Source organism: Dermacentor andersoni, chromosome 1, assembly GCF_023375885.2.
Source record: "Dermacentor andersoni chromosome 1, qqDerAnde1_hic_scaffold, whole genome shotgun sequence".
Classification (NCBI taxonomy): domain Eukaryota; kingdom Metazoa; phylum Arthropoda; class Arachnida; order Ixodida; family Ixodidae; genus Dermacentor; species Dermacentor andersoni.
In genome coordinates this window covers 116,470,159-116,493,370 of record NC_092814.1, presented here as the reverse complement: position 1 = coordinate 116,493,370, position 23,212 = coordinate 116,470,159, and the positions used below count along the sequence as shown (strand labels likewise).

Here is a 23,212-nt window from a genome sequence, read left to right as displayed (position 1 = left end):
ATCAGCGCTCTGACACTGAATGTCTGACTCTCTAGGGGCACATTTTGAAAACATTTCTAGCCCATTGCATTACTCCGATGTATTCCTTAGATACCAGAAACAAGCTGAGAGACTGCCTCTGGACCTAAAAGGAAAGAGCAATGAATCCTACAACCGTCCTTTCAATATGGCTGAATTTCAGGCTGCACTACATAGTTCTAATAAATCAGCTCCTGGCACCGATCGAATAATTTACGAGATGATCCAACATCTGCATCCCGAAGCACACAAAACGCTCCTCTCCCTTTTTAACGCCATATTCTCTACCAGCTACATCCCGTCAGCCTGGAAGCAAGCACTCATAATCCCGATTCTGAAAGAGGGCAAAGACCCGTCTTTGACCAGCAGCTATAGGCCTATAGCCCTAACAAGCTGCCTATGTAAGTTTTTTGAGAAAATTATTAACCGTCGCTTGGTGCATTTTCTTGAAAGTAACAAGATACTAGATCCCTTGCAGTGTGGCTTCAGGGAACATAGATCCACAACAGATCAACTTGTCCGTATCGAGACAAATATCCGGGATGCCTTTGTGCACAAACAGTTTTTCCTATCAGTATTTTTAGACATGGAGAAAGCATACGATACTACTTGGCGTTTCGGAATTCTTCGTGATCTAGCTGGAATGGGCATCCGAGGCAACTTGCTAAAGGTGATTCAAAGTTATCTGTGCAACCGCACATTCCATGTTCGTGTTGGTAATGTCCTATCTCGTCTATTTATTCAGGAAACAGGTGTGCCACAAGGTGGAGTGCTGAGCTGTACTTTATTCCTTGTAAAAATGAATTCGCTCCATACTATCATACCACGTACAATGTTTTATTCCGTATATGTGGATGATATCCAAATAGGTTACAAGTCATGTAATCTTAGTATTTGCGAGCGATAAGTGCAGCTTGGCCTGAATAAGTTGTCTAAGTGGGCAGACGAGAACGGCTTTAAACTAAACCCTGAAAAAAGTACATGCATTCTTTTCTCCAATAAGAGAGGCGTAATACCGGAGCCCGTTATTGATCTTAATGGAGAACGGCTATCTGTTAGTCTAGAACATAAATTTCTAGGCCTCATTTTAGACTCCAAACTAACTTTTATCCCACACTTAAAATATCTGAAAATGAAATGCTTGAGGACAATGAATCTACTGAAGCTCTTATCCCGCACATCTTGGGGAAGTGATAGAAGACGCCTCTTGAGCTTGTACAAAAGCCTTATACGGTCACGTCTTGACTACGGAGCCATTGTGTATAACTCTGCCACGCCTAGTGCTTTGAAGATGCTCGATTCCGTCCACCACTTGGGTATCCGTCTCGCTACTGGTGCTTTCAGGACTAGCCCCGTAGAAAGCCTGTATGCTGAAGCTAACGAATGGTCCCTATATCTTCAAAGAACATATTTAACTCTCTCTTACGCCCTCAAGGTCAAATCAGATTCCCATCATCCATGCCATTCAGTTATTTACGACCTGTCTACGGCTAGGCTTTTCCGTAACCGCCCAGGCACTAGACCTCCTCTGTCCCTTCGGTTGGAAACATTGTCCGAAGAAACAGGTGCGCCGATTTTAGAGAATGTCATAATGGCAACTACGCGGCTTCCACCGCCTTGGGAGTGGAAGACTATCGAGTGTGACGTCTCGTTTGCAGAAATATCAAAACGAGCGCCTGAGGCACACATACGGTCACATTTTCTTGAGCTTCAGGAGAAATATTCTTGTGCTGAATTCTACACAGATGCCTCTAAGTCCCCTTCTGGTGTTGCCTACGCAGCACTAGGACCAGCATTTTTAATATCCGGTTCATTGAACCCACATACATGTATTTTTACAGCGGAAGCGTATGCAATACTCTCTGCAATAAAGCACATCAAGCAAACCAATCTGACTAGGGCTATTGTGTACACAGACTCATTGAGTGTAGTACGAGCCCTAATGAATGTACTTATACATAAAAACACTGTCTTTAATGAACTGTATACATTGCTGTGCTCAGCTTATAGTGCTAGACAAACGATCATCCTATGCTGGGCACCTGGCCACTGTGGTATAAAAGGCAACGAAGCTGCTGACGAGAAAGCTACTTCAGTAGCTTTTAGTGACACGGATATAAACATACCCATCCCAGCCACAGATCTTAAAGCATACTTGCGTCACAAGCTGAAAATACACTGGCAGCAACAGTGGAATGCTCAGATATCAAATAAACTGCACTTGATAAAACCCAAATTAGGATATTGGGTATCAGAGAGAACATCACGATATCATGAAGTGCTCCTTTGTCGATTAAGAATAGGACACACTTACGGCACCCACTCTTACCTCTTGACTGGGGGGTATCCTCCGACTTGTAGTAAGTGCGGCCAAAACCTCACAGTCCTGCACGTTCTCATTCAATGCCCTGCAATAGAAACACAGAGGAAAAAGTATTTCATTTCCGCATATCGCGAAAATATTCCTCTCCACCCGAAATTTTTTCTCGGCAATGAACCGCTTTTTAATCCGAAACTAGTTTTAGCGTTTTTAGGTGAAACAGACACTCTCGAAATCATTTGGCCAGGACATTTTTAGCCCACGTATAACAGCCTTGTACTCAAAGGCTTTCTTGAATCTAAAGTGTCAATGCTATGTTTTATTGCATCATGCTTTTAACGAAACCCCATTACCATAACCCACAGCATTACTTAGAGTCATGATTTTAACAACTATATATTTTACGCCATCAACAGCGACCGATTTTAGGCCTTTTTACAGCCATGTCACATATACCATGAGAAATTCATTGTCTAATTCATTGCCTGCATCATTCACAATGAACCGCTAACATTACCTTTGTCATGGCGCTCTTTGGCCATACCTGGCCCTTGCGCCATAAAACACTACACATCATCATCATCACACTGAATGTGTAGCTTTATTGCAAGCAATCCTTCCCGTCATGTGGAGTTTTCACTCACACAAGAGCACGCAATTGATTTCAGATCAACCTTCGGCAGAAGCTTGACTAGCAGTATAATCTCTTACTTTTTGAATGCTGCCTGTGCAAATGCCCTCGTTCAATACTGTACAGTACTGTAAAGCACTCAGCGAAGTGGCGCATGACTAGACCAGCTTGTTTGTACAAAAAAGCTGATTGAACTCAATAGTCAAGTATGAGGAGGCTTGTGCATGCTCCCCAAAATGACAACCATTGCTTTGAGGCCATAAATAATGCAGTAAAAAAGGAATAATGGGCTTGCTACTATGAGTAAAAAATTACAGGGTCTTTTAAGATCTCTCTGAAGATGTGAATGGCGAAAGCCTACTCTTCCTCCTCTTATCATTCGGCTCTTTTTCTTTATCTTCTTTCTTTTAGTCATTACTGCTCACTACTAAGCATGTTTAGTCATTTGTAATCAATTGTAGTCATTACAAGCTGTTGTTAGACATGTTGGTCATATCGTAGTCATCAGTAGTCATTACAAGTCATATTAGTCATCATTAGTCATTACTGGTCATTACTCTTTGAAGAATGAGAGAATGAAATTGTCTCGAGTGGTTCCAATATATAAAGGTGGTGACATAAATAAAGTGTCTAATTACCGACCTATATCGGTATTACCTGTTCTATAAAAAATTTTTGAAAGCATTATTAATTCTATGATAGCCAATTTTCTGCATAAATACAATGTCATTGCTGATTCACAGTATGGGTTTATAAAAAATAGGTCCACGAAACAAGCGCTGTTAGTTTTAAAGACAAAATAATAGTTAGCATTGATTGTAAAAAATATACGCTTGGCCTATTTTTAGATTTTCGCAAGGCCTTTGATTGCGTACATCCATACAGCCAAGACAAAACCGACAGCAGCGCGAAAGCGGAACTATGGTGGCTAGCGGAAGGGAAAGCGCGTGACGATAAGCTGGTTCTTTATTTTATGACGCCAACTTTGACGCTCATTGCAATGGACGACCCTGACAACGACACATTGGCTAGCGATGCTGGGCTCGACTTCAGCGATTTAAGCACTGATGAACGTGACCTGCTGCTGAGGGCTCACGCTGCCGGCGTCGTTGCGTACTACTACGACGGCAACTGTATGTCATGGCTGTACATATTAGCACATTTGTAGCTTTTCCTTCGTGAAAACCAAATGCCGCACTCACCGCCCCGTCTTCGACCTGCAGTTGTTCTTGCGCTTCGGAGAATGCAGGCAAGGCGGACGGATCAGCACTACGGGAAAGCATTGCTTTGAAAGGCACTCCACACGACTTCAGTAAGTCGGCGTTGAACTCGTAATCCTCTGGACGAAAGGGCAACGAGCACACTATGCGATTTTTTGGCTCTTTGCCAACGCAATGTGGCAGAGGTATGGCACTTAACCACTTCGAATGGAGAGGTTCACTCGTTAGCACACAGTGATAAGTAACGTTGGATTCGCCGCTGCAACTGCCCTTGGCCAAGTTCCGTGGACCGTTCGCGCATCCCACGACATCACATGGACGTGGCATTCTCGCTGCGTGTTCCAAATGCAAGTTTCGCGAGCCAGCAAAACCAGCGCAGCACGGCGTGATAATGAAACAACTGAAACTCCATAGTGCGCACGCCGCTGAGTCGAGCGAAAACGAAACCTTTCGACCACCCATACTACTGCAGGGTAATGTCAAAATGTTATTTTTTTCTTAGAATCGAACAGAAGTAGACAAGTAGCATTTTCTTCTGTCTTATAACCTAATGAAATGATCTTTTTAATACCAGTAGTTGAGTACTAGTGACATAAATTATGATGAGGAGTGCCTTCGTCATCGGGCTAGTACCGGAATGTCGCTGGGGGGTCTCAACTCGTGTCATGCATTTACCCCAATTTCTCGGTTACTAAAGCTCTGTTCGCTATTATATTGACGCCTTAGACGTTCTAGAGCATTGCTTTATTACTTTAACTTGACTTCATAGTAACATTTAGTGTCCCTTTAAACGTGTCAATGTATAATGCACTGTTTTTCTCAAAACTATCATATTGTAATCTTGTATTGGGTACGACTACGTCTTCAAATTACCACAAACTACTACTGCTACAAAAAAAAGAGCCTTGCGTGCTATTAAGGGCTATTACGGCGCACCACAAAAATTACATACACAACCCTTGTTTGTTGAACATAGCATACTACAAGCTGACAAGTGTATTATCTAGGGCCATTGCAATACATTCATCGAAACCGTTTGTACTCTGTTACTGACAGTACTATAAATTACAACCTTCGAGAGGTAAAACTATGAGTTCCGCAAACGCGCACTAATTATGGTAGACAAAAGCTAAATTTTCAAGTACCCAACGTCCTCAACAAGTTTCCCTTTACTGATGATTTCTTTGTATTTATAAGTATGTTCAAGAAAAACATGAAATGACGTTTGATTGAAAGTGAAATTCAAATGTAAAAAAATGTAATCTAGCGTTTGTTTATACATATGTTTCTCTCCGTCTATCTTTGTTGCGGACAAGTACTGTAGTTGAATTTTTTCGTGTCTTAATTCACTAGTCATGTATGCATTGTATTTGTATGTGTATGACTTTGAGTGCTTCCATATTACCTTGCACATGTTTGTCCTTTTCCCTAATTAAGTTTCACTGTGCGCATTGTAGTGTTGTTATGACATATTTGTCGCGCCTTCTATGCACATTTCTTTTTGCCTTTATATTATTACTGCCAACTGTATGGGACCAGGGCCTCATCAAGCCTTACTGCCTTTTGTCCCAGTCCCCTCTTTTCCTTGAAAAGAAGAATAAACTTCACTACTAAGCATTTTTAGTGATTTCTAATCAGTTGTAGTTGTTACAATTCTGCGGTAGACATATTTATCATATTGTAGTCATTAGTAGTCATTACAAGTCATTTCAGTCATTATTAGTCATTACTGGTCATTACTAAGCATTTTTAGTCATTTCTAATCAATTGCTCCCTGCACCAAAGGTCCTTTGCCACATATGTGAAGCCACTGCTCTCCTGCATAGCATGAACATCACTATGGCTAATATTCAAGCCACCCAATCTGCATATGAATTTTCTTGTGTGGTCTAACTTAGAGAAGTGTGGGAATTGGGAGGAAGGCGCATGTGGTTCTATGTCTCAGATTTCTTTATTTTAATCTCACTACTTATATTAAAAATAACAAATTATTACTTTCATTCATGCTTTTTGAGGTACACATTGAAGTTTCACATGAGAGTTCTCAAAAAACCTCTGAAGAAAATGCCTTGTCTTTTGTTCCAGATCGAGAAACAATCTGGCGTGCTATAGTAATGGAGCGATCCCAACGCAATGGTGCAGTACGCAAGGAGAGCTGCCTCGGCAACACTAGTCATAGGCCAGGTATGCATTGTATTTACTTGCAATAGCAAGTTATACTTTTTGTTTGAGGTGGTTCATATCGTTTAGTTTGGGGCCTCTTGTGTCTTCTGTATATAACCAAATTTCCAATAAAGCCAGGGGCCTTTGAAGAACTAAGTACAATTTCTGAATGCTGATGTTGTATTGCGGGAGCGACGACACTCTGACACGTAGTTCGATTCAACTGAAGAAGGCGCAACCGCTTACTGCAGCCATTCTTTTATTCACTGTTCTGACGTCATCGTCAGAGCCCTGCAAAGTTGCCAACATTATACAACTACAGTTACGGAATGCAAGTGGCTGTAGCATGCAAACATAACAACCCTTCCCCCCTTAGACAGAACATTATTAACAATCTGCTATTGCTAAAACATAGTCTCTCAAATTCTGCGGAACATTACGAACTCGCTCTAAACTATGCAAGCACGGCTGATCGATGGTGGACGATGGCTCCCTCGATTCCGTGACCAGTTTCCCGACGTCTTCGGTTAACACAGGTTGATATGCAGATGCGCCGTGTGGAAGTTGAACTTCTGCAGGTTGCTGCTGTACATCTTCACCGTTTTTGGAAGTTCCGCTGCTCTGCCCATTGATTGCGGGGAGCTTGGCAGGCTCGCTCTCTAGTTGCCGTTCCACGATCGCTGGTTCCGGTGTCGTGGTAGCCGTGCCAATCTGATGCCGGAGCTGGTCCATATCGCGAAATACTAGGCCAACCAATAACACGACCTCACATGACACCGGCCCCATGGCTCTCGAGATACCGTATTTACACGACTGTCAGTCGACTCGAATGTAAGTCGACCCCCCCATATCGCGTGACGGGGGAAAAAAAAAAGAGCATACTCAAGGGCGCATTCCATAACAAAAATTTATCAGTAGCTGGCATGGTCACTGGACTACTCGTCTTGGCTTGTGCCATCGTCCTCACTAGTGCTGCCATCGTCATCGCTGCTACGGTCCCACAGCGCGTTGTCGTCCAGCGAAATTTCACATTTGGTAAACGACTGCACTACGACATCTTGTGGAACAGCAGCCCATGCCAAATGCACCCAACCACACGCAGCCATCAGGGAGGCTCTTTTGACAGGTCCGGTTGGCGTAAGTTCGTGGTCTTCTACCGCCAGCCACTCGCTGTACTCACGGCGGAGCAGGTCCTTAAAAGGCGAAGATCCGGGCTTGTTTCATGACCATGTCGCACTTCACTGGCAGGTACTGATTACGCATTTCAGCGACGTACCCCGCAAGCTTGGCCTACAGCTCCGGAAAGCGTCCCGACTTCGAACCCTGCAAGCGCCGCCATTCTGGGGGTGCCGCCGCGAATGGAACAGCGGCACTTCCATCGACTATCGACACCCCCCATTAGTGTTGCGTGCGCTGTAAAACTCAGACACTTTGAAAAACCCTTCCGAAAAGCGAACAAATGCGCGGGATAGTGAAAACTACGGGTAGGGCCGTATTGCAAACATAATATTGTAACTACGTTGCAGCACCCCCGATATCTTTTTGGTCTCACTTTTTTTGCAGTGCCATGTTTTGGTTTCGATTATAAGTCGACCCCCCCCCCCCCCCCCCACTTCAGATTTCCAAAAAAAAAAAAAAATAGGTCGGCTTGCAATCGTGTAAATACGGGAACTGCTACAATCCATAGCAGGCCCCGACTATACTTGGGTGTGAAAACAATATCTTCTGGCTGGAATGTCTGTAGGTTGTTGGGCTGAGGTGCTGTCAGCCAGGATGACCTGTCCGGAGCCCTGTCCGGATGCAGCCGGTCCAGCATAATTGACAACTGACGGCCTCAAAAGTTTGGTCGGCGAACGACCTGTGACTGTGTGCGGGGTTATGTGCTGCTGTAGCATGAAATCAGCTAGTGGCTTTTCCCAGTTCCCGTGGATAATTCAAGACGGGCTTCTTTGGTTGTTCGCACCATTCTGTCAGCCTGTCCATTCGTGGTGGGGTGGAATGGTGCCAATGTAACCTTACGGATAAGATTTTCACTCGGAAAACTCTTCATTTCAAGGGACGTGAACTGTGCTCTGTTATCTGAGATGGCACTCCACGTGTCGCAAATAGCCTCAGCAGGATGCCAATCACTGTGAAAGAAGCCATTGATTACACCCGAATGACCTTGAGCTATCTTGAATATGTGTTTCCCGCTCCTAGAACAGGTGGCAGCCCTCCCTGAAACACTGCTTTCTGCAGCTGACTGCATGCAGTGACACAAGTTTATGCTTGTGCCGTTGCGGCAGCAGCTCGCATCCCTATAAGCGCAGGCAAATTTGTACTTTTTGCTTTAAAACCAAGCAGTTAACTGTGCCAAGCGTTATACTAAAGTACCATATTTACACGATTGTAAGTCGACCCCCATATATCGCGTGTGACAGGGAAAAAGAAAAGAGCATACCCGCAGGCGCATTCCATGACGCAAATTTATGAGTAGCTGGCATGGTCACTGAACTACTCCTCCTCGTTAGTACTGCCATCGTCATTTCTGCTACGGTCCCGAAGCATGTCGCCGTCTAGCGAAATTCCGCATTTGCATACATACATAAGTCCACGGCGAAAGGACCCAACCACAAAGAGCCGTCAGGGAGGCTCTTTTGAAATGTCCGGTTGGCGTAAGTTCGCGGTCTTCTGCCACCAGCCACTCGTACTCACAGCGGAGCAGGTCCTTAAAAGGCGAAGATCCAGGCTTGTCTCATGACCATGTCGCACATCACTGGCAGGGACCGATCACGCATTTCAGCGACGTACGCCGCGAGCTTGGCCTTCAGCTCCGGAAAGCGTCCCGACTTCGGCATGTGGAAACTTCTTCGCTTGCCATCACTGGTGAAAATATTGCTTCACTGCCATCGCCACTTTCGCACCACCCATTAAGAAACATCAAACTTGCGGCCCGCTACGCAGTTATTTGTTTCTTCAGTGTAAAGGATGGCAGCCCTCTTCAACGCCGCTGTGAACGAGCGCCAAATGTTTAGTGCACTCGGAGCACTCATGATGACTGAGGAAGCACGGAAGTCACACGTGGCCAGCAGTCAAATCAAAGTCAAAGAGCTACTGTGAAAGAGAAACACATGAGCCGCAAGCGGTGTCTGCTCTTCCATGAACTATCGATACTCCCCGCAAGCGCCGCTGTTCTGAGGGTGCTGCCGCAAATGGAACAGCGGCACTTCCATGAACTATCGACACCCCCACATGAGGGCTGTGTGCTCTATAAAACTAAAAAATGTTGAAAAACCCTTCCGAAAAGCCAACAAACCCGCGGGATAGCGGAAAGCTACAGGTGGGGCCGTAGAGCAAACATAAAATTGAAACTACGTTGTAACTCCCCTGATATCCCGTTGGTCTCGCTTTTTTTTTTTCTTTTCGGTGCAATGTTTTGGTTTCGATTGTAAGTCGACCCCCCCACTTCAGATTTTCAAATTTTAAAGAAGAGGTCGACATACAATCGTGTAAATACAGTAAGTAGACGCCAAAATGCGATCGTTCTGCAAAATTTTACCAAGAACAGTGCAGTGAGGAGCACAAAATCTTCTTTCGAACAGTTGCAGTGAAATATTCAGGACCATATATATATATATATATATATGTGTGTGTGTTAGAGAGATAGAGAGCGGTTGTACACCACGCAATGACAAACTCCCCGGACAAGAATGCTTTCACAACGAGGATGCACATTTTTTCACATCAAATTATGCTGTCATCCTTATGCTGTTTTTAAAAATGATGAAATTTTAAAAAATATTGTTGACAAATTGATGCATCTATATATAATGTATGTTGATGACCTAGCTGGTACACGACTTGGAAAAACGAGCAGCGCTAAAAAGGGGGCTGACTTGTTGCAGCCCAGGTAACAGCGGAGATCAACCTTGTTTTCCAGCCAGACCTTCCTGTGAGTGGTCTGGCCACGGCTACGTGCAGGAGAGGGCGGGCACTATTTTGCAAGTTTCCTATTACTCAATCGCACTTTCGGTGTTGTGGGCATGCGTATTATTCTAGATTCAAAAATAAAGGAATGGATCTTTGTGCTAGAAGTTCGATGGTGCCATATGGTGATGGTGGGGGGCAGTCACTTTTGGTGACCTGCTGTCCGACTTGTTTGAAGAGATGTTTGGAAGTAACTTGTCGTCATAGAATTGCAGTCATCACGCGAGGCATATTGTTATTTGATCACACTCGGGAACTGATGAGGCAGACAGTCTAAAGCAGGACTGCTTCCTGTTTAGAAGCCTTTGTGAAAATTGTGGCATCGGTTATTAGCAGTAAAATAAAGGCCAAATAAAGGGTTATCAGTGCCAAGAGTGCTGTCTGCCATATACACCGTGGGGTTCGGTGGCAAAACTAGTGAAGTCTCGCGAGAGCAAAACTATTTCTAAAAGTGATTGCCTGAGAATCAAGTAATCTGTGCTGTCGAGCTCGTTTGATATTAAGTACTTCTTAAAAGACCACAAAACCATTTCATTCGGGAACAGTACCAGGCCACTACGAGGCCCTTCCAACCGGCCCCGCATTTACAAATGGCCTCCCATTGATGCTATCATCGAGAATCATTGACTCATTGACGTCGAGCCGCCGAGCTGCGGCGGAGTTTTCCCAGCTCCTCCGCCATCAAATTTACTCGTCTCTCGAAGCGGCCGTCATACCGAAGGCTCTGCGTCGCCACAACGTTGTGAATGAATGTAGTCAAAGTGCGAAAGGCCACAGGGTAATGCAGCACCGTAACCATAATACCAGTCGCAAGCATAGCGAAAATTGGGTCGATTCTAACGAAAAGGTGTTGATTTAGGTCGACTTTAATTTATTTATTGAGTCGAGATTTTAACGTAGGGGTTTTCAACATTACGTTGAAATCCGCAGAATTTAGAATACTTGTTTTAAAATAATAAATTTTGCTGTTATTTGAATGTAACGTAAAGGTAGAGTTGAGGCAACGAAAATCATGAAAAAAAGAGGTTACAGTTGAGTAAACGCGGTGCTTCACCAGTTTGTCTGGAGTCATGCACCTCTTTCCAGGACCGATCATTCTCAGCGTAGTTGGGCAACTACAGAATTATGCATCCAAGCATATCTGTTTGTATTTTTGCAGATTGTCTTTATGACCTCTGCAGTGAAGAAGAGTAGGAAGAAATCCCATGTTGTTGTAAACTGTCTTGCGCTGCTTTGTAGTGCTGGGCCGAGATGTGCTACGGGGTGGCCTTCTTGGCGTGACTGGAAGTTTCTTTGATGCTGATGGCAGCACATCATGACCAAGCGAAGTATGCACCCTGAAGATAATCGGTACAGCTCTCAAGTAGTGCAAAAAGATTGGCAGATAAGCACGTACAAGTAAGGAGACCGCTCAAGGCTGTAAGCGAAACTCGCTGGTGAACAGCTGCGGATGTCCCAAGCTGACTCAAAACATTGTGGCCATCAGAGCTTGAATGTGCTTTGCCGTCATCTTAGGAATCATAACTCAAGTTCTCATCACTAAATTCAAGTGCGGGTGCAGCATAGTTTCAAGCGGGACGCTTTTCTCGTGATGCAGCCGGCGGGACAACGACATGGCAGCGATTTTCTATAACTGCCTAGTGACACCGGCAGCACCCCTTGCCGGGATTTTACGAGAGAAGCGAAACTGAAACTCTTGGAAACTGGTTGGAGAAATGCCAGGTCCACATGTTGGGCATGCAGCGGACCTTCAGAAATACGCTTTGGTGGAATAAAATGACTCGGACTCCAAACCAAAGCTCACTAGTGAACAGCTGGCGTCATTTTCGGGTAATTATCACCACTCAGCACTGTCAGACGGCACAGCCGGTGATATAATTTAATTCTTGACTTGCTGGGGGCCATTTGATTACAAAGTTTTGGTGCTAGTGCTGCATAATAATGAGTGGCATGCTTTTTCTCAAGCACAGCAGAGGGTGAAAGCCACGCCACTTTTCTTTACAGCATACGCACATCAGTTCACAAGTAGATCCATCAAAAATCACAGCATCGCTGGAGCGTGAAAATTTAAACTGATTCTAAAAGTGCAGTGCCTGTACTAACTTCTGGGTGGCCTTATGTGGATAAGAAACTGCTCCAACATGTTCAAATTGGCAATTTAAAGCAGCGATCACGGGTGATCGATCTGAATAGGCGTAGTAACGAAAGAATTAACATTCTTTTCTGTTAGTCACTGTCACAATGTTCAACATTCACCGGTTTTGTTGAATGGCGCGGTGACTGCTTACATTCCTATATTTCTGTTTCTGCATGGACTTCGACACCATTCTCCTACCTGCTCTCGCACCTGTTTGTTGTGGTGGTTTCTTAGCTTCTGTGGCCCAGCACCCCCGTTCTTGATATATTTTGCCATGTGTAAATCGGCATTCTTTTAAAGTGAAACTTTTCTTTTTTCTCGAAAGTTTGCCTGCGTCGGGGCTGGTTCAGAGCATGTACATACGTGGAAGGAGCATGGCAGAGAGAAAAGAAGACGCAAGAAACTCTTTTGAACCTTTGCACCGCGTCGAATATCTACAATGCCCATTGGAGCTCCCTGGGCGTAGATCGCCACATTAGCCTCTTGACAGCTGTAATTATCCGTGAACCCCCCGCAAAGCCACTGCAGAAATTGCAGCACTTACCTTTCTACTATAGACCTTTGCACTGAGGCTTCCACGGGCGCCGCCATATTTGGACTACCGGCGCCGCTTAGAGTCTGCTTGGCGGCAATGCCATACTGGACTGTCGTTGCTCAGCCTCAGCCGGCTCAGCGCTGCTGTTGCTATCAACAAACAGATTAAAAACATTGGTTGCTATCTACATCTGTTTTTCTCCTTATCTTCGGCCTTCACAGAGTCGTCTTGCCACTTTCGTGCTATTCTCACCAGTGTCTAGAGGCATCGGCTACGCATCGAGACGGAAACTTTCCTGCGGGCAGCGGCCGTATACGACTGCGCGCGACTGCCGGATGGCAGCGGCAAGCGTCAGCTCAGCACTGCAGCTACTTTCACCTATGATTCTCCCTGTATTAAGTCTCCTCAGCGTTGTTGTGGACCTTTAGTGCAAGTATCACCAGTGTTGAGAGGTGTCGCTTTACTCATTAGGGCGAGAACTTTCCTGTTTTGAGCACCCGCGGCTGCGAATCAGTCCGTGCGATTGCGGAATGACGTCGACTTGAAGATGAACATAAACAGATATTAAACGCGCTTCGGCGCGTTTCGAAAAATCAGTCTGACAGTCGTGCATACATTCGTCAGAGGAGGACTGGGAGATGGGGCCGCCTGTGGCACAAGGTTTTCTTTTGCCCTCTGGAAATCAAAGGCAAGCGCTTATTACCGATGTTATCACCAACACAACGTGTGAGCCTACCTTCTTCGGCACTTGGATGTCGTGTTTCATGATGCGCCGCCGCCCCTTCATGACCTACTATTAATACGAAAACGACCACTGTCATCACGCTTGCCAAAACTTCACCTTGTTGGCTCATATTTGCATATTTATAGCCCATCTAAACATTAGGGGCTGACGATGGAGACACACACAGCGCATCTTATCTTCCTCGCGTATCCGAGCTGAAGCATCGGCTCTGGATTCTCAGATTTCCGCTTCATGTCGATAAAATGAATCGAGCAGACGCGCGATGACTCCGTAGGGACGAATTCTTTACGATTTACAGCGCTAATCCAGCGATGCTTCAGTACCTTGCGGCAGGAAACCGATACAACAGTTACATGTTGCAGCCGCAGTCCTCTTGCAGAACATTGTGCGTGCTGCACTGCACTTTTCTTGCTGCATTGCGCTTCTGGTTGTTAGAACAACCGCACACAGCGCAGTGCTGCCCGGACGTTCGCATATCCTGTGCAGATAACCTTAAAATCGCGAAAACGTCGTGCAGTCAATGCGGGAACTGCGCGTGACAGTCCAGCAAGAGAGGGCAACTATGAGACGCTAGCCACTCTCGCTACCGGGGGCCTGATATCCGTTTCCGACTCTCTGGTTCGAGGCTTCCGGTGCAAAGGCCTATACCCAAGTCCAGAGGGAAGCTAGATAGAATGGTAGAGAGGAGTGGGGAGAGGATGCAGAGGATAGGTAGAAACAACGCAGTTGCAAAACGAGTGATTAACAGCTTTGCCACTCTTCGTTCACAGTTCCCATACAAGGGGTGGGGTATAGGGAAATGGCAATGTGAGAAGGCAGGGAAACAACTACTCTAGACATGAGAGTGGTTGCGGAGAAACTGGGTAAACTTTTAAGTTCTAGGTACGGTGACATGACAACCCCCTCCACCCGCCGTGGTTGCTCAGTGGCTATGGTGTTGGGCTGCTGAGCACGAGGTCGCGGGATCGAATCCCGGCCACGGCGGCCGCATTTCGATGGGGGCGAAATGCGAAAACACCTGTGTACTTAGATTTAGGTGCACGTTAAAGAACCCCGGGCGGTCGAAATTTCCGGAGTCCTCCACTGCGGCGTGCCTCATAATCAGAAAGTGGTTTTGGCACGTAAAACCCCATAATTTAAATTTAACCCCCTCTTCCCCTTTCAGACTTTTTTTTTTCATCCATGTGGCTCTTTCAGAGCCCACCTCCTGAAGCGTTCTGTTCGTGAGAAAAAGGGGGTGGGGGGAAGGGGGTTTGTCAGAAAATTTCGGGCAGTGGGAGGTTTCAACCCCACAAGACCCCCCCCCCGCCCCCCTCCTCTGGCTACACCAATCTGGTGTACCATCTTCTCTTTCAAAAAAATGATTAAACTTACTTTCGGATTGTCCCTCGTATGCAGTCGCCGACCGTTTATTCGGACCTCACTGGGACTGCGGAAATGTCCGAATAAACGGGTGTCCGAAAAAGCAGATTAAGAAAAAAAAAAAAAAGAAATCCTTTTATCCACGCACTTATTCGGGCTGGGTAGAAGGCTTGAAGAAATCGTGAATGCGCCGTTGCACGCTGTTTCGTTTACGCACAATCAGATGAGCCTGAATCTCTGAGAGGGTCGTACGGTCACTATAGGCAGCTGAAAGCACAGTCACTGCTTGTGCATGTCCCGCATGTGACGGCAGCGTAGCACATGGTGCGTCATCTTCCAGCTCGGAGTCATCGTCCGGCGGTGCAGCAGAAACCTGACGAATGATCTTGCTGTCATCGAGTTCTGCGCATGTCAGTACAGCAGCGTGAGCACCTGTGAAACTGTCAAATGAGACGGTGTCCGGAACCACTGCACAGGTCTCGGCAGAACACTTTCGGCGTCAGTAGGGTGCACATCGGAAGGCGACAAATCCTAGGCTCCCGGCACCTGCTTGCCGGCATTCCCGAGCGCAGTCTGCGCGAGCGCTGTCAGTGACATTAGACACTTGACGCTATGTTTCCGTATGCCATGTTGCATCACCGCAACCTCGACACATCGACACAGCACACAAAGCAAACATCACCACGCCGTCACGCCGATACCAGTCGCACAAACAAAAAACGTGGCCTACTCGCAGCGTCGTACACGAGGAAACAAACAAATCAGCTGCTGGATTGCCTTGACATGGCTTACTAAGCTGAGACTGGAACTGCTGTAGCTACGAACCAGGCAGAAACGATGATGATGAGCGGGGATTTGCAGTAGCGCCACTTCGTGGGGCAGCAAGGAGGCTCCGTTCAAAACAAAAATGGCGTTCAGCAAGTCGAACCATGCACCGATCAGAGTCAGTGCATGGTGCTTTCGATCGAGTTGGCTCAAGGAGTGTCCGAAAAATCCGACGAGAGGTTGCAAGGTGTCCGAACTTTCGGCAGTTGTTATACATTATGGTCTAAGGGGAGAATGGCGGTGCAGCGAAGCAGACCGAATAATCGAGCATGTCTGAATTTTTGGAGTCCGAAAAATCGGTCAGCGACTGTATTTACAGGATATTTACAATAACTGTAGCAACTGACAAGATGGTAGACAGCGCGCAAAGTTAAGAGCGTCATCTTCTTTGGACTAATCTTGATCCTTTCATGGTCAATGACGTAAATATACGGTGCTGCGAACAAGTCCAAAATGGTCGATGCCTTATATTTACGGCGCCATCGGTACGTTTAAAAAGCGCACCAATTTCCTAACTTTTTCTTTCCTGGCATGTGCTGCCACTATGCGAGAATACAGGGAACTTTTTTCTCGCGCCTCCCTCACTTGGTTTTCATCGCATGGTTTGTTTGCTCTGGCACGTCTATATACTACTGCTCGCGCATTGGCGCGGCGTGGGTGGGCGGCGGGCAGTTTGGCTTTTTTTCCGCGGGCGGTTTTGGCTTCTTGCGCTCGCAAAACTGATGGCTATCTCATTACTAATCGCTAAAAGGGCGACCGCCTGTTACTCGCTCGTTTATTGCTCATAGGGTTGCGCATACGAAGTCTGCTGCCGTGCATGCGTTTCCTCTTTTTTGTTTTAGACTTGCGAAAACTAATTGCCTCTGGTTGGCGATAAGATGAAGATCAGCGGAAGTTTGTCACATGTTTTGCGTTTTTGACGGGCACACAACCACACAGTTTTCTTGAGTGCACTCACCTATGCAGTTTGATTACGCTATAGACGTATTAGTGTAAGAGCAGGAACATTTGAGACTTGCGAAATATTCTGAGGTGTGCATTTTCTAAGCCTAGAACATTGTGCATAACAATGCATCAAGTTTTTAGTTATTATAAGTTGATTTCCTTTTTTTAATCTTATTTTTATTTTTCGAAATAGGTCCCTCTGAAGAATTTAAATCTGCAATAAAAAAAATTGACCCTGGGCAGTCTATGTGGCGAAAAAAGCGACCCTGAAAGGGTTAAAACATCTGCTTCATCAGCCTTTCACATGACCCCCAGCGGCTGAAGCACCAAACCGGTGCTGCTTAGGAAGCGGTCGAATTATACTACTTAAGACACACGACATGGACCATGTAGGAGCGAGGCAGAGGGGCGATTTCCTATGTGTCGTCACTTACTTCATGCAAGACGCAGTAAGGGCCGGAGCAGCGCGAAAGTAACTTCTTTGAGAGGCCAACGCATTGCGATGGTGACGATAGGTGAACCAAGGTGCCCGGTGTGTAGTGGACATCACGTTGGTGGGTGTCATTTAAGTACTGCTGATTTTCCTGCGAGTCCACAAGTCGACATCGGGCAATATGGTGTGCCTCTTGTGCTTTGAGTATGGCTTCACAGGCTTACTCGGATGTGAAATTCAGACTACCAGGCAGAATGGTGTCGAAAGGTAGCGTAGGGGTCGCGGCCAAACAAGAGGAAGAAGGGAGTGAAGCTTGTGGTATCGTGGCAAAAAGAATTATTGGCGAAGGTAACGAACTGCAACGCAACGTGCCAGTTGCGATGGTCAGCGGAGACACATGGACAGCATGTCAGTAAGGGTTCAATCGAGATGCTTGGTTAGACCGTTCGTTATTGGCTGGTAAGCAGTAGCAAGTTTGGTGCTTAGTCGTGCACGAATGTAGAATGTCATTAATAACTTTAGAAAAAAGAGTATACAGTCGAACACGGATATATCGAACTCGAAGGGGATCACGAATTAATTCGATATATTAAAAATTCGATATAAAAAAATACAGGCCCAGAGACTACCTGTGGCGGACGATGACCTACCGATCGGCGCATTCAAGAATGACAACTATTTCCGCACACACGACGCAACGTAATGCTTTATTTGCGTGAAAAAAAATCGCTTATGTTGGTCTGCTTCTTCGCCTTGCAAATGAAATTAAAGACGCCAGCCTCGATCTTATCGAGGCTGTTCAGGTGCGAAAGCCCGGTTCCTTCCATGTCGCCGCAACAACGGCGAATCAAGCTGAACGCGGCCGCCACTTCAGCGGCGGAGTACGAGCGTGTAGCCGCCCCCTCGTCCGGACGATCTTCGTCGCCACTCGAGCTGTCGGCCTGGGTCCCTGCGACTGCAGCTACAATGTCCTCGTCGGCGAGGCTCGCAACAGCCTGAACATTGCTGTCAACGTTCACAAAATCGTCAGCAGACACTTCGGCTGGAACGGCAGCTGGGAAAAGGGACAACAACTCGCGAAACGCGTCGTCCATGCACTCGTTGTCGCTGTCGCCGTCTTCGCAGGTTGCGGGAAGTTTGGCCGTCACGAGGCCTGCCTTCCGGAAGCAGTTGGCCACGATATCCTGCTTCACGTCTCTCCAGGCGCCCGTCATCATTTGAATGGCCCCCAGCAGGTCAACCTTAAGCTCGGTGCCCATGCGGAGGTTCACCAAAAGCCTATCAATGAGTCGCCTCCTGTAGCCGACTTTGAACGACTTAATGATGCCCTGGTCGAGCGGCTGCAACTTCGCTGTCGTGTTTGCCGGCAGAAACTTGAGCACGATGTTTTTGAGCTCGCAGGTGGTGTGATGGGCCGAGCAATTATCGATGAGAAGGCAAGCGTGACGCCCCGACTTGCCCAGTTCGGCGTCCCACGCTTGCAGCCATTCTATAAACAGCTGACGTGTCATCCACGCCTTCTTATTGAAGGCGTAGCGAACGGGGAGCTGCTTACAGTTTTTGAAGCAGCGCGGTGCCCTTGCTTTGCCGATCACAAAGGCCTGGAGCTTTTGAGAGCCATCCATGTTTGCAGCGAGCAGAACGCTCACGCGGACTTTGCTCATCTTGCCCCCGTGACACGTGCTGCCCCGGACGTCGAGCGTCTTGCTTGGCAGCATCTGCCAAAACAACCCGGTCTCGTCGGCGTTGAAGATTTCCGCGGGTGAAAACTTCGCGCAAATTTCCGGCCATTCGTTCGAAATCCACTGCTGGATATCCTGGCTGATGACGGCTCCGCTTTCCCCAGAAATGGTTTTGCCAACTATCTTATGGCGGTTCTTAAACCTCTGCAGCCACCCTGTATTGTCGGCGAAGTTGTCATCACCGAGTGCAGCGGCAAACCATTTAGCTTTAGCCATTAGCATTGGGCCATCCACCGGAATGTTTTTAGCCCGCACCTCTAAAAACCACGCATAGAGGGCCTTTTCAACTTTCTCGTGGGCAGGAGCGCGCACACGACAAGCTCCCGACGTTCGTTGCTCCGCCGCTTTCGACTTTATGTCCGCCTTGTTTTTTAACAAGGTGCTTAGAGTGCTCCGAGGAATCCCGAAGTCGTCTGCCACCGTAGCACTTTTCTCGCCCGCCTCAACACGCTAAATGGCTTTCAGCTTTGTCGCAAAGTCCAGGTTCTTGCGCTTCTTGACGCTGCTTGTGCTTGCTGTGGCCATTGCTTCCGCGTCGGCTAACCACGATCCAGTCACACGTGTCGTGAGACGCACGCAAAACAATAATGAACACGAAACACAAGAACGCGCACAAAACACAAGAATTCACGTGCGCAGCCTCCGCCAACAAACCGCTCGCGATGGTCACCGGTCACCTTCGAGGGCGACAGCGATGTACGAAAGGCACGAGCTGTGGTTGGCTGAGCAAAACTCGTGAAAAAGCAACAAGAAAAAAAAAGGCAAAAGGAGGAGGCCGCCGGCGCCTTCTTTCCTCTTTTCCGAGCCGATCACTATGGTTACGCGGGGGAAGGATGAGAGACATTGAGAGAGAGAAAAAAAAAAGCAGTTCCGCAAGTCGGAGAGCGTGCGCAGCGGGAGTACAGTCCGAGCCTCCCTCCCTCTCGCTCTCACATTTTCCGAGCATTTCGTGGGAGGCGCGGAGCTCGCGGGTGCAGCGAGTGCCGAGATCGCGCGGCGTTCTATATATCCAATGGCGGGTAACAATATCGTTCGATATAAACGTACGGATTGCTATACTTTAACACAGAATTTTCAAAGGGATAATTTACGAGTTTGATACAGACAATAATTCGATATATGTGGGTTCGATATATCCGTGTTCGACTGTATATATTGTGGGAGATATGGGGTTCTCCTCCGTACTCTTGGGACAAAGGAACGACAATACAGTAGTGCAAACAGTCACAAGGGCATTTATTGCACCTTTCATAGATCAACGCCTGCTAGCCGAGTTGCTATCCGCAAAACATGCCGATGGGCGCGCGACAAATCTAGAAGTCCGACTTACTGCGACCTGATAGCGAGCGAATATGTTCGCCCCATGCTGGATCCCAACGCCTGGTCGTTCGCGCGTACTGTCACACGAACGGTGTCCAAGGCGGCCACGCGAGACGGTCTCGCAGAAGCATGGGTCGGCGCGGCACGGCACGTCCATCCCGCTTGCTTCCCGAACCCAAAGAGGACGCGCCTTGTCTTTCCCGCACCAAAGTAACCCCGCAGCGGCGCGACACTCGCGCCATCTCTTGCGCCGCGCTTGTACCACTCCGACCGCCGCGGGCGCCAGGCCACGCGAGCCGTGCGGGAAAACAACATATCAGGGGATGCGTGAGAGTCGCGCATCCCCACAATATATATACAGGGTGTCTACCGTCCGGGAAAACCGGGAATTCTCAGGGATTTTGAGTAGTCTGAAAAAACTCAGGGGAAACTAAGGGAATTCGTGCTTCTATCAGGGAAAATTATCTGTAATTTTATCGAAAGGGAATGAAAGTCGTCGTAATGCTGGCTCGAGTAACAGAGAGGAATCGTAACGAATGGTCTGTGACGCCGTGTCGTCGGCTCGAGGAGTTGCTAGAGTACAGTCAGCGAGCGACTATCCGGACGCCAGATAATTCGGACGGCTTTGCGGCCTCGCTACGACCCCATAGGGTCAATGTATAGAGAATGTCTGAAATTTCAGATGCAAGAACCCTTCGCCTTCAGATTTTCCTGACTTTATGCCGTGACCGCAGGTCCAAAAGAGCATTAATAGAAGCCACAACCGGCGCCATTTTGATGACCTCGCCGCCTCTAACCGGCACACTCGCACGCAGATCCGCTGGCAGCCGTAGCCATCACCGTGGCAATGCTAGGCCTAGCGGCTTCGAGGTTTGGTATTAAGCTTCTTGCTGTTCTGTGCCGTGTTTTTCATTGAAAGAATTCGCCGCTGTCAGCAATGGCACCGACACCGCCTTTGTAGTCATGGCGATTGGCTTCTAAGTTCGGAAAGCACGGTGCATTGCATGCCGGTTTCCGAAAGGCATCTTCTCCTTATTACAGCAGTGTTATGCTGTGAAGCATAACAAGTGTGGGAAGGGGCAACTGTCACAGGACACAGTATGTATTCCTTAACTGTACACACGTGCACTCGCCATCTCCTGTCACAGTACGAGCACCGATATGCCTAATAAGGGTGCTGGCAGATCTTCAGAGCTTTTTCGGGCGTGCCTGTGGTGATTTGAGCCCTTAAGGGCTGTAAAAGACATACATGCACTCATTTTTTTTTAGATGTTTTCGCGGCCCCTAGGGAGTCCAAAAAATTGTACGCTGACTGTACAGCTGTCCAAGAGGATGCTTCAAATAGTCCGGGTGGCGAACGCGCAGCCGAAGGAAAACAAGAAGACAAAGGACTTACGCATTGAGCAATGAACCGGAAAGGAAGCCTGCCGCCGCTTTTTTGAAAGAGCTTTCACTCTAAAAGCAAAGTGTTGCCTGACGCCGAAGTGCAGGTGCCCCTTATCCAAGTAAAAAAATTCTTTAAGAACAGTGAAACGCAACACTGAGGTGTTGTGCACGGGCTGAGAGTAGGTCAGGACAGTTGAGGTTGACTTACCAGCTGTTGCGAAAGAATCTGACTTGTGATAAAGTTCGGGCCTCATACCACTTAGCTTGCTATCAGTTGATAGAAATAGCTCATATTCGAAAATATTCTGTATGTATTTTTTTTATTCGTATTTGAGAATGTTCGATTTGCAATGGGTTTTACTATTTCTTTCAAAGATATCTTATTCACTATGCATTTTACTAACCCCGCCCTTCGGTTTTCTTTTTGAATAAAATAAACACTACCCCTTACTATTAAAACTGGATTACATTGTTTTTTATTTTCTATCATGCTTGCTAGAGAGTGACACCATTGGGCGACATGATGTAGGGAACCCGTCTTGACATAAAACAAAGTTCCACGTCACTCGATATATTGCAAAGGCACTCGGGGAAAACCTGGAAAACTCGGGGAATTTGGAAATGTTAACTTGGTATACACAGTCAAACCTCGATATATCGAACACAGATATATCGAATTAAGCGCCGACTGATTTTTCGGACTCCAAAAATTCGGACATGCTTGATTATTCGATCTGCTTCGCAGCATCGCCATTCTCCCCATAGACCATAATGTATAACAACTGCCGAAAGTTCAGACACCTTGCAACCTCTCCTCTGATTTTTCGGACACTCCTTGAGCCAACTCGATCGAAAGCACCATGCACCGACTCTGACCGGTGCATGGTTCAACTTGCTGAACGCCATTTTTCTTTTGAACGGAACCTCCTTGCTGCCCTACAAAGTGGCGCTACTGCAAATCCCCGCTCATCATCGTCGTTTCTGCCTGGTTCGTCACTACAGCAGTTCCGGTCTCAGCTTAGTAAGCCATGTCAAGACAATCCAGCAGCTGATTTGTTTCTTTGCATTGTTTCTTTCTTCGTGCACGACGCTGCGGGAGGCGATGTTTTTCATTTGTGCGACTGTTGTCGGTGTGACGACGTGGTGATGTTTGCTTTGTGTACTGTGTCGAGGTTGCGGTGATGCAACGTGGCATACGGAAACATAGCGTCTAGTGTATAATGGCGCCGACTGTGCCGGGGAATGCCGGCAAGCGGGTGCTGGGACGCCTAGGATTTGTCGCCTTCTGATGTGCTCCCTACTGACACCGAAAATATTCTGCCGAGACCTCCACAGTGGTTGCATTGCGATTCCGGACACCGTCTCATTTGACAGTTTCACAGGTGCTCACGCTGCTGTACTGAAATGCGCAGAACTCGACGACGGCGAGATCATTTGTCAGGTTTCCTTTGCACCGCCGGACAA

The 23,212-nt window shown here is 47.1% G+C and overlaps 1 protein-coding gene across 1 annotated transcript in view; it reads left to right on the top strand.

Annotated features, from left to right (window-relative positions):
* LOC126543877 (uncharacterized) overlaps positions 1-23,212 on the top strand; it is a 204,754-nt gene that overhangs the window by 145,567 nt on the left and 35,975 nt on the right. Inside the window, exon 13 of the mRNA XM_050191008.3 lies at positions 6,275-6,373. Within this exon, the coding sequence (XP_050046965.1) occupies positions 6,275-6,373 (99 nt within the window). The remainder of the gene's footprint in view (positions 1-6,274; positions 6,374-23,212) is intronic.